Source organism: Triplophysa dalaica, chromosome 25 (assembly GCF_015846415.1).
Source record: "Triplophysa dalaica isolate WHDGS20190420 chromosome 25, ASM1584641v1, whole genome shotgun sequence".
In the NCBI taxonomy this organism is placed as follows: domain Eukaryota; kingdom Metazoa; phylum Chordata; class Actinopteri; order Cypriniformes; family Nemacheilidae; genus Triplophysa; species Triplophysa dalaica.
Genome location: NC_079566.1, coordinates 14,216,901 through 14,233,103, shown reverse-complemented (window position 1 = coordinate 14,233,103; position 16,203 = coordinate 14,216,901). Strand labels below are relative to the sequence as shown.

General features: G+C 35.3%; 1 protein-coding gene across 2 annotated transcripts; it reads right to left on the bottom strand.

Moving 5' to 3' along the window:
- Window positions 1–3,031: 3,031 nt before the first annotated feature.
- Window positions 3,032–15,991, bottom strand: LOC130415303 (E3 ubiquitin/ISG15 ligase TRIM25-like). Of its 2 annotated transcripts, none has more exons than XM_056740894.1 (9): window positions 15,865–15,991; window positions 11,680–11,750; window positions 11,049–11,590; window positions 10,677–10,922; window positions 9,760–9,904; window positions 9,381–9,443; window positions 8,911–9,003; window positions 8,479–8,574; window positions 3,032–3,647 (listed from the first exon to the last, which is right to left on the bottom strand). In XM_056740894.1, exons 2-9 carry the CDS (start codon window positions 11,738–11,740, stop codon window positions 3,607–3,609), a joined length of 1,287 nt encoding a protein of 428 aa, XP_056596872.1. In that variant the 5' UTR covers window positions 11,741–11,750; window positions 15,865–15,991; the 3' UTR covers window positions 3,032–3,606. The 2 variants fall into 2 exon arrangements, with proteins under 2 accessions (XP_056596872.1, XP_056596873.1); XM_056740895.1 differs by having other exon boundaries at window positions 9,381–9,440.
- Between the last annotated feature and the right edge of the window lie 212 nt (window positions 15,992–16,203).

Here is a 16,203-nt window from a genome sequence, read left to right as displayed (position 1 = left end):
ACAGAGTTATAGCAAATGTTTGCCTTTGAACACATCCAGACATATGTTAATTTCGTTGGCTAATTACAGGGCCCAACATTAACCCCAATGATGGAAATAAATAATAACTTTACTTGTAACAGTTTTGTTGCAAAGCACAATCTTATGGTGAAATTAGATCTCGTGTTTGTTGAGTTAAGACCGAATTATTGTTGTATAAGCATCATAGCAAGAAGGCTAACAAACGTAAGAGTTAACGTTACCACCCATTAACATTAGCCCTTCATTGATGATGGATAACGTCACCGTAATCATACAGAGAGAACGTAGTTACATACCTTTATCTTTTGCTCCTTTCTCCGCTTCTACTTTGATTTTTTCTTATATTGGGCACCTGACGGCTTAAACCTTTTTCTCTCCATCGCTTTCATGTTTATCTGGCACTCGACAATCAAGACTAAACCACTTCACCTCCACATAATCGTTTTGGTTTAACTTTTTTTATTAGCCATTTCACACACAATGCAGAAAAAAAACGTCGAAAAATAGGCCTGTGCTTTAAAATTATGAATGAAATGTGCGTTATTTAGAAGAAAGTCAAGGTGTGACTGATTTTAGCCCACTAAATGGGCCCCCCTCCTTGTCCGCTCCATTTGGGAGAGGTGAACTGTCCATCAGGGGATCAGCCCCTCCCCTTTACAGTTTTCACACAGCTTCTGCGCTTCTCAGCAAGCAGGGGCGGCGATTTGCCAATTCCCCACACAGACAGTTATATTATACATAATAGAAACCTGCTTTGCGGCGCGGATTATTTTTCTTTTTCAAGTGCTTGTGCCGCCCCCCACGTGTCGTGAAAATTTGGCGCCCCGGGCGGCTGCCCGGTTCGCCCGTGCCTAAAACCGCCACTGTACCGCAGTATATTGAATTGCAGTAATCTAAACGAGACGCAACAAAAGCGTGGACAGCCATTTCTAGAGTTTTAGGTGTGAGAAAATGTTTGATTTTGGACAGCAAGCGGAGCTGATAGAAACTGAATAGGCCAATACAAATAATATGGTGTGTGTGTGCGTGCGTGCGTGCGTGCGTGTGTGTGTGACTTATACAGATGCAGAGTCAGCTTTATTGTCTGCACCTCGTCCTCCTACCCAGTCCTCTCAGTGTCAGGTAAGGTGAACAGGGTCAGCTACCAAGGTAGTAAAAAACTAATCATGTTTTGGATTGTCAAAATTTTTTCTTGTGTTGTATAGTTATATGTTTCATATAATATTGCAATTGAGATAATAAATGTTCTCCCTTTTATGTAAACAAGTACATATTTCTATATTTTTTCTTGTTTTTGTAGGCTTTGTACTCATCTTTAGACATTTTAACTATGCAATGTGCTAAGTATCTTTTTTTCAAGTATACAGGGCATGTTTATTGGGTTACATTTTATCTGTAAAAAATGTAGGGGGCCCAGAAATTTTGGTTTCCATAGGGCCCAGAATTTCTGGCGGCACCCCTGGCTGTGTTCACTCTTACAATGTCTGAAGAAATATTCTGTTGTTAAATTGAAAGCAGATATTTTAGTTTGACTTCAGCTTCTGTCGTTGATCCTCACTTTCACTTTCACCAACACTGCGGTGACGTCATCACTCCACCCATTACATCAATCACACAGATCACATCATCTGTTCTTAGACAGACACACCCACATCTGATACAAGTTATTTGTTTTACACCGAGTGTTGTATCAGAAGATTGAACATCAGATTTACATCAGATCACAACAGATGTAAAAAAAATTGTCCTCAGAAGAACGTGTTTTAAAGCATGAATTCGTTCTTAAAAATAATATTTAGAGATAAAGTAAATCAACTTCTGTGGGAAATAGTTTATATTGGCCACTGTAAGTTCAGATGTGTATAAACTTACACTAGAGTTGACAAACCTGTAAAGCATCAGTTTATAAAGGACGTTCAGTGCGCAGAAACACTGTTTATAAAAACACAGACGTGTCAAGACGCTCCTATAAAATGATATTTAAACAGTCATTGTCAGTCGTGTCCAGCAGAGGGCGACATTTAGTATGAATTTATTTTATTGTTCTACAGAATCATTTGTGAGTTACTGAAGCTTCACTTGTTGTTATTCACCAGCAGTGAATGTGCAGACAAACCTTAGTTCTGACTGTTCAGTATATTTTTTAAACATGTCCATCATCGGAAGAGTAAAAATTTAGTTTAAAATCACTCTGTATTCTTAATCCACACATGACACAGAGTCAACATTTATATTAACATTTTTAATAGTTCACAAGCGAGGAGAAACACAGTTTGTGAGTAGAAAATCATAACCTTACAATCTTAACCACACGTCGTTCAAAACCTGTATGACTGTTTCTTCTATGCAGCACAAAAGAAGATATTTTGAGAAATGTCCCAGTGGTTTTGTGTTCATTTGCTGTAGTCAATGGGGTTCAATGTTCTTTAGTTACCAATGTTCTTTAGTTACCAATGTTCTTCAAAACATCTTCTTTTGTTCAAGATATTTCTTACAGAAGAAAGTCACACTGTACATGTTTGGAATGACATGAGGATGAGTAATTAATCTGCTTTTCTTAAATGAACATCTTTGTGTCCAATCTTTGGACAACACGTGTTGTATTACTTTCAAAACAACTTGTGTCAGAAATCAACACAATGTGTGTGTTGAAATTAACACATAATGTGTTGAATAAATAACACAAAACAGTGTGTTAACATTAACATATCAGGTGCTGAGGAGTTTTAACACAGAAAAAAACTTTAAAGAAAAAATTTCAAATTATTGGACAAAACAAGTTTACTAAAGGAAAAACTAACACAAAGTTCACACCAATAAGTATTCACAATAAGTTCCAAATTTTGATTGCCTTACCAAACCCCTAAAAAATCCTGTTACAGAGTGTAATTGAAATAATGTAAACTTCTTACGTCCCCTTGTCTAAACAATATTCTACGGTTGAAGAGTCTAGTCGACGGAACACACAGAGTTTCTGGATCCAGGAGACAAAGTTTGACACAGACACAAGTGCTTGTTCAATCAGAGTCCAAAGTTTATTGTATTAAGGCTAATATTTATAGGCTTGAAACAGGAGGTGTCATATAAAACCACCAGAGTGGAAAATCACCAGACTTTCTATTTAGTCTTATTCCTCCTGAACAATCAGATATGATCCCGTATTTAATATTACAATATCAAAACAATTGTCCCTAGACATTATTAGGAACCTTGAGATGGAGAACATCAGATACCTATATCAACATAAGACAACATAAGATACGATACAACTTTCAACGAGGTTAAACAACAAGAAAATAAGGCACATCTTATATGAATAGAAGCTAATACTAATAGGAATGAATATGAATGAATACATATGATATATGAACTTTGTATTAAACACAGATGCAATATTTGTAGAGGACAGGACGAAATCCAGATTCTCACAGTAATAAAACACATCTCTTCACATTTCTGATTACTAAAATTATTATTTAAACCAAGAGTTAATGGGGGTTTACAACAAAACATTAAACATTTATTCTTTAATTAAAAGAAAAAACTTTATCTCAAACACTTAAACACATAATATATTTGCTTTCATTAAAACAGATAACATTTGCGTTCCATAAGTATCCCCAAATCTGTATAGACAAAAACAACAAAACATCATCACATCTCTGATATGGATTATTTATGCAGTATAAACAAGCAGCTTATATAAAATGTTTTGCATCATGTTTTCTCTGATCAGTGTGTGTCGGTGACCTTTTTTTATATCCCAGTGGGGACTTAAGCCTGAATGCACATCAATTTGTGCGGACTCGTGTCCAAATTGAAGTTTCCCACGGGGAAATAGGCTTATAGTACGTAATATTTTGAAAATCTAATATTGCATGAAGTTTTCTGATGGTTAGATTAAGTGTTTAGTGTGGGTAATAGAATATGCACAGCATAAAAATCATTACACTTATAGACCACCCCACGAAGATGTAATTAACCAGACGTGTGTGTAAGTGCATGTATGGTAATATTTACAGGATCAAATGACAAACTGAAGGAGCTCTACAGCTTTGCGTAACAGTTTAAATAGAACCATTTATTTCGCTCAAGCACTCTCACAAAAACATACACACACAGATTTGATTTAACATTTATTGTTTCACTATCTCACAGTACCACGAAACCTAACCATCACACAAACCTTTGGGCATTTTCTGGTTAAACCAAAACATATTTTGAACAATGAGTATGAGTCTGTTAAATAGAGAAATCTAAAATGCTCTAAAAATGTATGTAGCTGTTTAATATGTTGTAGCTTCTGACTGTAGGTGATGTTTTTCCCATAGGTTTGCCCATTCAGTTTTAAAAGTTTATGATAAACAAACTTGGTTAACTGTCCTCAAAGGGTGAGTCCCAAGCTTATCCTCTCATCATATCCCCCCACGACCATTTTTTTTGTGCCAGGGCAGAAGTTATGACCGTGTCATTGGCGAGCCACTTAAGTTTAATGTTAATAAATAACAGAGGCAAAAATGAGTTGCTGCTGAGAATAAAGAAGGATGCCAGTGGAGTTATAGGATACAGCATAACAAACACATGTTATATGTATGCCAATAGCCAAAGCACAATCTACGAAACTAGCTGCTTGGTGGCAGTTTAACCACTCAAACATCAACCAATAATAAACTATGAGCAAACCAGTCACGCTATTAAACAACCGCATGCTGCAAGCAGTGGCGCGAAAATGGGGTATGCTGTATATGCGGTAGTGATGCGCGGATGGCGGTTAAATCCGCGGGCGCTGCGGATGATCCGTGGGTCGGGTGGGTCGGGTATTAAAAAAATACATTCGGATTAACTGGATGAGATCATATGTAAATATTAACTAAATTTCTCTAAAAATACGAAGTATTTTAAATGCATTTTTCATCAGGCAGACACTAATTGCACTCTTTAAAAGGAATATGCGCATACCGGCGGAAGAGAGGGAGGAAATGGAGGCGAAACAGATCCTGGAGGGTGGGAGAATTAAGAACAAAATAAAAGGAAGGAAAGAAAGAAAGAGAGAAAAGTACCGTGTGTGCGCGTTTTAGCGAAGTGGTTAACGAAGATCAATCAAGTGCAGTCATTCAAGTGCATTCATTTTTTTTTTTATAGGCTAATCTGGCCGAAGACAAACTTTTTACAGCAGTTTACGATCAGCGTATTATTGTAGCATCAGAGATCAGCAGATTAGTTATAACATTACTAAATCTGATAACATCATGCTCAAAACAAAGAGTAGTAATTAAAGAGTAATTAAAGTGACGATCGGGTGCCGATATCTATATCAGAGAAAATTATACGTGCAGGCAGGTAGCGGGTGGATAATTTATTTGAAGCAGCGGTTGCGGATGACATTTTAGCTCATCCGCGCATCTCTAATATGCGGTGCATAGGGGCGGAGGACAAGGGGGGGCGCCAATAATGATCTTGCATACCCCTCAGAAAATGTGCACGGTTACAACAGATAGAAATCAACCCGGACACATTCGGCCTATAGACCTATTAGCCACAATCTCAAAAAAGAAATAAATTGCATGTGAAACTCTGAAAGTGTTCTTTCTTTCTGGATTGATGCTGATAAAGTCCAACATGAGGACATTAATGTTCAGTCTGAAGTTTTGCACCATTTGGACAAGACCACTCATGACACTTTATCTTCACTAAGCCGTGACGTCATGAGACACTTGTGTTGTCTGTCACGATTCAGTCTGCGTTCCCCTGCCTATTGGACTATTAGTTTGTTTTCCTGAGTTCCTGTTTCCTCATATCATTTTGTAGTTCTTTGATTTATTGGTTCAGTGTTAATTATTGTCAGGTGTTCCTTGTTTGCCCTCTGTTATCCCATTTGTATATATATCCCTAGTGTTTCATTTGTCATTTGTCAGTCGTTGTTTCAGTTTCCCTGTGTTCTGGAGTTTTCATGGATTGCTTTTGTCTCTTGTTGCGTTATTCTTTTATCACATTGTACTTTGTGTCTTGTTTAATTAAAAATACTACTGCATGTTGCATGTTCCGCTTCCTGCCTGGATTATTTATGTTACAGTTGTCATTGTAACAGTAACGTTATTTAAACAAAACCATAAACATCAATAATATTTTCAATAGATATTACTGAATAGACACATTAATAAAATGAATTCTATTTATTTTTGGTAAACATTTTCATTTATGGAGAGTCTATTTGCACAGAGTAAAAAAAGTCAGACCAAGGCAGCAATTCTTTTTACACTAACCGAAAAATAGCTGTATTTTCTTTGGATTAAGTAGAATTTGTGGTTAGATGCTATGTACTTATAAAAAGTGGCAGATAACGTTAACATTTCCATCTCAATATTGCTGTGCATTAAACAGTTTGCAATAGTAACAGAGTGAATATCCTTATATTTATTAAAAAAAATCAAAATGATGGCAACTTTTGTGGATATTTAAGCCGTACACCTACCCCTTACCTTACCTTACCTTACCCTCAACCTAAACTTTATGTTGCAGGTGCAGAAATATAAAATAACAAACCAGGTATCCTATACTGCTGCAGTTAAAAAAGTGAAGGAGAATGTGATAAATTAATCTCGTACTGCACATAAGATATACAGTGCAAAAGAGATTGTGAATAAACAACAAAAAGAGACAAATATGAACTAACCCATACATTCAGAAGATAATTGAGGATACAATGATTGTGGATAAAATCAACTTGATCACTTTCTTAAGTAAGGTTGTGAATGTGGCAATATAACAAAAGAAAAAAGTGAAAAAATCAAGACCATAATAGAAGCAGCTATAGAATTTCTGAGGACTAAAGAAGTAACATCTGAAATGATACCTGAGATGTGGAACCCTTCTAACTACCAGTGGTGCTCCTCTATTGGAAGTAAAGTACATATAAGAGACATCTGGTCAATGATTAAAAAGACGAATGGGAAAAGGAAATCGGTTAATATCCCAGTACTGAGAAATGGAGAATATATGGCAAATACAATTAAGGAGAAAGCTGATCTACTAGCTAAGAAGTTTGCAAGCAAGAAGTTTGCAAGTGTGCAAAGCTCATTTGGATGAAATGCATAAAAAGTGAAAAGATGAAATTTTAAGAGATAATTTTGATGAAACTAATAAAAACAACTGTTATGGTTCGGCTCTTGACATGGAATTAACATTACATGAGATGAAAATGGCCTTAGAGGGAAGTGGATAAATGATCCCCTAGGAGAAGACCAATTATGTAATCTGATGTTTAGACAACCACATTTACATTGCACTAACTTCCATTTATGTAAATGGTTGGAAAAGAGTATTGTTCGTAGACTGACATACTATCTAGAACAAAGAGAATGGTTAACCCTATGTGAAAATGGATTTCCTAAAAGGAAGATCTACGACAGATGCCCTATAGTGAAAGTTAGCAATAAAGCAGAAAAATCAATCAGTATGTAAGAGGTTATGAATATAGTATTTTTTGATATTGAGAAAATGTATGATTCTATGTGAAGAGAAGGTTTAATGATTCAAATGCAGATAATGGGTATTGGCGGAAGATTTTACTTTAGGTTTTAAACTGCTTATATAATCTGACATTCTGCGTTAAAATTTGAGATGCTTTATCAGAAGTTTTAAATGGTATTCTTCAAGGTGGTGTCATCAGCCCGAGCTTGTTTAGTATTATGATAAATTATATTTTTATGAATGTTGGTAAAGAAATTGGATCATCACTTTATGCAGATGATAGGGCTATATGGAAAAGCGGGAACATTTTGAAACATGTGACATAGTATACTGAATGCTATATTGAATATTGAAAGATGGTTGAAGAATATTGAATTGGAATATTGAATTGGAACTTTAATTTTATAGAACAGAAGACCGTATGGGCTGAAATGCATAAGGATAATATTGGATACTTGGCTCAAAATTATATGAAAAGGAATTATTATAATTACATGACAATATTTACTGACGGATCTAAAAACTCAGGGAGTGAGCATTTAGGAGCAGGATCTCCTACAGGTAATTGTTAAAATAAGCAAAATAATTGATGACAGAGTATCTGTATTTACAGCTGAAATTGTTGCCATAATACTAGAATTACAATGGAAAGAAGAGGTATGCCTGAGAAAGTTGTAATCTGTAAATTGTAATACTTATTTGCCCTTTGGATTCTTTTATTTTTCTTCTATTGTAATTTTGTGCTTTTACTATATTTTAGTGTTATCTTGAATAATTTCTACACACCTGAAACAATAAGATTAAAAGAAAACATCCAACATACAGTAAATCTGTCATCATGAAACCTAAGAAAATGTCCCATTATGTGGTCTTAATTAACAATAAAAAGTCTTGGAAGTTCAAAACAGAAGTTTTAAAATATTACATTCAAATTAATATTTTGTATATATATGAAACTCTGTATAGTGTATTTGAAATTTCACTAACCAATTCGACAGTGGCGCATGTCTAAGTACATGTCCATGTTTTTCTTCTTCATTTCATTGATTTCCATTTTTGACGTCTCAAGTCTTTCAAATGTTTCTGAGAAAAAGACAGCAGTTATTTCAGATGTATCTTGTGCAGCATTTCAGCAGAAACTTTAACAATCACCAGACTGTCCTGAGATTAACCAGAATAAAATCTACAGTCAAAAATCTGATCTCTCAACATGAATCTTTCAACATGGATCTCTCTAGTCTGAGCTATTATATGTTATTTAATAAAACCTAGCACTCCTCTGTCTGCTGTCTTAATTGTTCATATTCTTTGCACACAAAGAAACTTCATTTTCAACATTGATGCAGTATTTAAATAAATATATGTTCCTGTAGATCAGTTGGTAGAATAATAAACTCTGTTTATTCAATCTTCACCTACCAGTTTCTCGGCGTTGCATTACTAAGACCAGCTCATTGGTTCTCTTCAATTCAGTGATTTGTGTTTTTGACGACTCAAGTCTTTCTAATGTTTCTGAGAAAAAGACAGCAGTTATTTCATATGTATCTTGTTCAGCATTTCATCAGAAACTTTAACAATCACCAGACTGTCCTGAGATTAGACAGAATAAAATCTACAGTCAAACATCTGATCTCTCAACATGAATCTTTCAACATGAATCATTCAATGTGGATCTCTTTGAATCATTTCTACACTCTAAAACAATAAGAGCAAAAGAAAACATCCAACATACAGTATATCTGTCATCATAAAACCCATAATTTCCCATAATGTTGTCTTAACAATAAAAATAATTGGAAGTTCAAAAGATATGTTTTGAAAAATAACATTCAAATTAATATTTTATATATATTTTAAGATCTGTGGAGTGTATATGAAATTTCACTAACCAGCTTCATGGCTTTGTATGTCTAAGTTCAGCTCATTGTTTCTCTTCTTCAGTTCAGTGACTTCTGAAAAAAGACAGCAGTTATTTCATTTGTATCTTGTGCAGCATTTCAGCAGAAACTTTAACAATCACCAGACTGTCCTGAGATTAACCAGAATAAAATCTACTGTCAAAAGTCAGATTTCTCAAAATGAGGTATGATATGTTATTTAAAAGACACTTTGCAGTTTGCACTCTTCTGTCAACAGTTGCTTTATTTGTTCATTTTCTTTGCGCACAAAGAAACTTAATTTGCAACATTGATGCAGTATTTAAATAAATATATGTTCCTGTAGCTCAGTTGTAGAACAATAAACTCTGTGTATTTTATCTTCACTTACCAGCTTCACTGCGTTGTATGTGATTGTAAGCCTGAATAAAACAAGCAGACAACACAAACAGGACTCCCACAACCAGGAACCAGAACTTAAAAGAACGCTCAGATGAAGACTTCTGCTGACGACTCAAGACTTTCTGATGTTCTTCCTAAAATAAAAATACACCAGTGATCTCACATGTATCTTGTGCAGCATATCAGCAAAAATCTTAACAATAACCAGACTGTCCTGAGATTAACCAGAATAAAATCTAGTGTTAAAAATCTGATCTCTCAACATCTCTCTGGTCTTGGCTATACACATTATTTGAAAATCTTTGCACTCTTACACCCTGTTCACACAACAAGATAGTAAAACCAAGGCGTATGTCGTGAATTACAGTAGTTATTTTTTCTCGTATTTAAAAAAAAACCCACAAGGCTTCTATACAGTACAAACATATTAAACAAACAGCAAAAATACTGTGAAAACAACAGAAATCATTTACAGTGTAAACAGGGTGCAACTATCTGTCAACAGTCTTATTTGTTTGGAGTTTTTGCTCAAAAAGAAACTACATTTGCCTCATTGATGCAGTATTTAAATAAATATATGTTCCTGTAGCTCAGCTAGTAGAGCATGATACTACAAAAACTAGTCTCGCGTCGCTGCTTTCTTTGGCCAATGCAGCCCAAAAGGACATATGACTGACAGGTAAAGCAACCAATCACGTTTTGTTTTGTGCTGCGTCATCTTTAGAGGCGTGGAAATGTCCCTGCAGTTACCGTGTCAAAAGTTAACGGCAAAAAATGATTAAAAACTTAGAACTTAGAAAAGTAATATTTATAAAAATTGTAATGTGTATGTAAATATAATTAATAAAACTCCATGAAGTCTCCTCAGATATGAAAGTGGCTGTCTGATGAGAGAGATCTACAGACCTGTATGAGGAGGAGATCATCTTCAGTGTTTGAGATCTTCTGCTGCTGCTCAGTGATCTCCTCCTTCAGATCTTTAATAACATCTTCATACCGTCTCTCTTCTGTTATCTGCTTCTGTTTCACCATCTCCAGCTCAGTGTTTCTCTTCTTCAGTTCAGTGATCTCCTCCTTCAGATCCTTAATAACAACTTCATACCGTCTCTCTGCTGCTCTTTGGCTCTCCTTCATCATCTCCTGAAGTCCAGACTGACATAACAAAGCACATAAAACATGATCTATTAAACATGGTGGAGTGTTTTTAGTCAATAATCTTTCAATTTGAGTGACATCATAAAAAAACATTTTCCACTTGACAATATACAGTATACTCACTTCTCTTATAGGAACAGTGTTGTGATTCTTGTGATCTCCATCAGTGCAGGACAGGCACACACATGTGTGATCATCTCTACAGAAGAGCTCCAGAGGTCTGTCATGTTTCTGACATATATAATCCTGCAGATTCTTCACAGGATCAATCAGTTTGTGTTTCTGTAATCCTGACACTCTCAAATGAGACTCCAGGTGAGTTTTACAGTAAGAGATCTGACACACCAGACACGACTTCACAGCCTTCAGCTTTCCTTCAGTACAGATGTCACACACAACTTCAGCTTCAGGTTGTTCTTCATGAGATTTCTTCTTATGTTCATCCACAAGTTCTCTGAGTGTTGTATTAATCTTGAGATCAGGTCTCTGGTTGAATGTTTCTTTACAGTTTGGACATCTGTAGTCTTGACTGTTGTTCCAGTGTATTTTCAAACAGATCTTACAGAAGTTGTGTCCACATGGAGTGCTGACTGGATTACTGAACACATCCAGACAGATTGAACACAGAAGTCTCTCAGTCATTGGATCACTGGAGGATGACATCACTGGAAAGAGAAATTATGAAAATATATCACCAACATAAAGACCAACATGAGAGTAGTAATTTGTTTTTTTTTCGGTGTCACTGACTCACTTGGAGGTTGATTTATACTACGACTTCCAGTTTCTCTTCTTGTTAGTGAAGATTCCATCATTGATATTTTCCTGTTGAGGTCATTTGAAAACATACAACACTTAATGACACTTCAATGTTTGCAATCAAATTTTCCATAATTTTCCATTAAACAATATTACATTGCAATTTTAAATTAAAACATAAACGTACACAAAATGTTATACAGAAATTTGAAAGACGATTAAGTCTTATCTAAAATGTTCTTTGAGAAACACAGTCAATACTGTAGGTTACCAAGCCATATAACCACAAAAGATTATTTAGCTATTTTTTTATTTCAACATATTGAAAAAACTATAAGAATGATTTCATCTTGTTTTCTGTAAATGTGATTTTGAGCTGCGCTGTATCGTGTCATCATCAGTCTTTCATTAACTTCCTTATAAAATCACCAAATGACTAAACTTTGATTATCAACCAATAAACAAAAAACGTCTAATCCAATTTCGATTACATTTTAGTTGTGAACAACAAAAGTAGTTGAATATCTGACATGTTAATATCGGCTTCTGTCCAAGTTGACACAGGCCTATAAGTTACTGATCAAAGCAGAAACATCTTTTGATATCTATAATATCTGAGTTATATTTCTGTCACTGACCTGTGAGCAGGGGCGTAATGTATGGGGGGGATGGGGGGAGTTAACCCCCCCAATATTCAAATCCATCAGTTACAACCCCTCCAATATTTCAACATGAAAATCACAGTAGATCAAATGAAAAATATGTAGAATTACTTTATTTTGTGACAATAATTTTGTTCCTAATCAAATATGAGTTTGTCATAATAAATTAGACAAAAAATACTCCCCCTCCATTGAACCGATTGGTAACGCCCAACCAATGAGTCGCACTTTCACCAAAACAACGCGAGTGGTGTTTCAATGGGAGAGCACACGGGTAGATTAACACAGCGGACTATATTTAACTGCTGTTCAGAGAGGGATGCAAAAAATATAAAGCATGTACTGAGAATGAGGTATGAGAATATTGTGTAATAATAGCTAAGTACACACCATATATGTTAGCTAGCTAATCCATTGCAATGTATTTAGCTATAACTATCAGTATAACAAATTACCAAAGCAGCCATCTGTTTTGCTAGTTCATTTTTCATTAGTGTCTGTAATTATCAATGACAAAAGTATTCACATTGATGTTTGTTTTCTTCCTAAAATAATCTGACTTTTGAACGAATGGATGAATGAATAATTTAAGTGGCTCACTCATTAAAACAGTGAATCGCTGCCGCCTACTGGCGCTTTCAATACTTAATTTCTTTCTTTTTATAATCTTCTCTATGTTAGAATTTATGTCAGTTTAACATACATTCTAAATCATTACATCTTAAAGACATCTAACAGGAAACGTCCTATAGACGTATTGCAAATGAGCAAACACTCTAAAAAATACGTCATCCAGATGTAAACACACACATCCCAACTCAACTCAACTTTATTTATATAGCGCTTTTTACGATTTTCATTGTTACAAAGCAGCTGTACATGAGACACATTGAATACAAGAAAAACAACTAAAGGCATATACCTGTAAAAACAAGAAAAAGGTGAAAACAACAAAAGACAGACATACAAATGCTCCACACACACAATATGCATACATACTTACACACATTGACACACACGCAAACACACTCGCGCACACGCACATTGAAAGCACACATAGGAGAGAGAATCACAGGTCAAATATTAAACGGACTATAAATTCTTATATGCAATATTAATTATGTCTAAATTCTAAAGCAGCCCCCCCGGCCAGGCAAATAGTGCAAAACAATATGCAAACGGTGGCGAGGAACTCAAAACTCCAATAGAGAAAAAAAAACCTCAGGAGAACCCAGGACCAACCAGGGGATTCCAGTTCCCCTCTGGCAAAAGCTGCTGCCTCTGCACAAGCTCAACAGTGCTTGCACAACAAGGCCAAATAAAAAATAAATACATTTACGAATAAGGTAAATTATAGATTTTAGATTATCATTAACAATCTAATAGCATTTGAAGTGTTGTAGAAAAATCGTGTCAAGATAGACGTCAAAATAGAATTTCAAATAGACGTCTCCGTGATGTTCGTGTGCTATCTGGGACGTTCAACCCCCCCAATGTTCAAACCAAATCTACGCCCTTGCCTGTGATTGAAGATCAGATGTTTTACAATAACGAATAAATAAATTTTCTGTTGTAAGATTAAAAGCAGTTACTTAAATTAAAGCCTCGTAATCGTAATCCACTTTCATTAACGCTACTGACTCGAGTTATGTGTCGTTTATGAACGAATCATTATCTTTGAACAAATCTTTAACATGACTCGGGAGTCACACGAGTTGTCTCAGATAATGATTCATTCGATCATTTTGTGTTTACCGCGCATGGTGCAACATTGGACCTGAAAGAGAAAGTAGTTTATTTTTTTTATTATAGATTAATATAAGTAACAAACATAAAACAAGACAGACAACGGTGAAACCAGTTACAATAACGAGACACAAGACATAATTCTTTTAGTGTTTTTTTTATGGCGGTTTGGCAAACCCATGAAAAGGTGCATTACCGCCACCTATTGATCTGGAGTGTGGAGAGTACTTCGTTTTGGTATTATACTATAAAAATGTGTCTGTACAGCATGGTAATGTGTACCACAGAGTATAATGTGACTTCTGTAAATTTGTTTTTACTCTGACTTTAGAGAATAGAGACAAGGCCAAATAAGTGAGGCAGAAGCAAAGTTATGACTGACCAACAAGAGCAGGCTGTGGTCAATATGGTTCGTAAAAAACATAAAAAAACTGTCATTAATTGTTTAGGTAACATTGTACTGTATGTATATGTAAACTGTACATGTAAACTTTTGAGCTGTACTAATTTTATAAAAATAAATGTAATATCAGTTATTCTGTATGGACTATATTTCAATATTCAGGGAAGTACTAAAAAAATATTTTCTTATTTTGTAATATTTCCAAATTATGCAATGTGCATGTAAGCTTTTGACCACCACTGTAGCTTCAATAAAATGATATTATATTTGTCCCAAATTACTGTTCTTATATTACAGACTTCACCCTGTATGAAAGACATATTTATTGTTTTACATCAGTTTTACAGAGTAAATGAAGTCAAACAACTAGATTTCCATTCCATTTTCTACCGCTTATCCGAACTACCTCGGGTCACGGGGAACCTGCGCCTATCTCAGGAGTCATCGGGCATCAAGGCAGGATACACCCTGGATGGAGTGCCAACCCATCGCAGGGCACACACTCACTCATTCACTCACGCACTCACACAACTAGATTTCCCCTTTTTAATATTTTGCTTTTACCATTTTTCATTCACTGGCTAAACAGAAGATGCACAGGCACATGTTATCCAGCGTCCAACCACCTTCACCCTACTGCACATTTACTTTACTAGTGAACACATAAAACAACCGGTCAAACATATCAAGATATTACCTTCCAATGCCTCAAACATAGATGATTTAAAAAATCTATACCATTATAACATTTAAAGGGATGTCTCACTGTAGAATGAGCGACATTATTTACTGACCCTTGAGTCAGTAAACTCTTCTGTAAATCGATATGTTCCTTGCCGAACAACCTCATTACAGTTTGAACTGCTGTTTTATGTAAGATATTACTTTGTGTAAAGATGTAACTTGTGTCAAACTAAAAATAATCTTATAAAATTCTAGTAGCTTTCCTGTAGCTCAGTGGTAAGAGCATTGCGTTAGGTTGTGGGTTCGATCCCAGGGGATTGCAGATACCTATGTAAAATGTATAGGATAGAGCAATGTAAGTTGCTTTGGATAAAAGGGTCTTCCAAAATGCATAAAAAATTAACAAACGTTAAATCAGGTAAAGAAACAACTTAAAGATAGCTTCTCAATTTCATGTACTTTGACAGACAAAATGGTAAATGTAATTGATAAATCACTTTCGCTTGAACTTTTACAAAATAAAATGTAAATGATAAACAGCGTAATAAACTTCAGAAGTGAGTATTTGACATGTTGAAATCTGCATCAACTCGACTTCTTCCTGTTTGACAAAAAACACGCTTAAACATTTCAATAACTTTATAAATCTTTTGAGGACAGTCTGTGTTATATTTCTGTCTCTTACCTGTGAGTGAAGATCAGCTGTGTTCACTCTTACAAGAAGAAATATTCTGTTGTTTAGAAAAGTTTAGTAGTTTACGAAATGTGTCGCCATCAATGTGTCTTCCAGTCAGTTTTACTTTCATTACAGGAAACCAGAAGTTCCGTTTCTGTCACGTCCTATTACTAGTGGCGCCTCTTTACACCACCTGAGGGCGCCATAGTGCTCTGTGTCATTGCTTGAGTTTTATAGGACTCCATTACCCATTGTGGTGTAGTGTTACATTTATGGTGTAATCACATATTCACTCCATTAGAGGGCCACCTTGTCTTTTGTTATGGTGTGGTTACCGGGAGTGAGTGA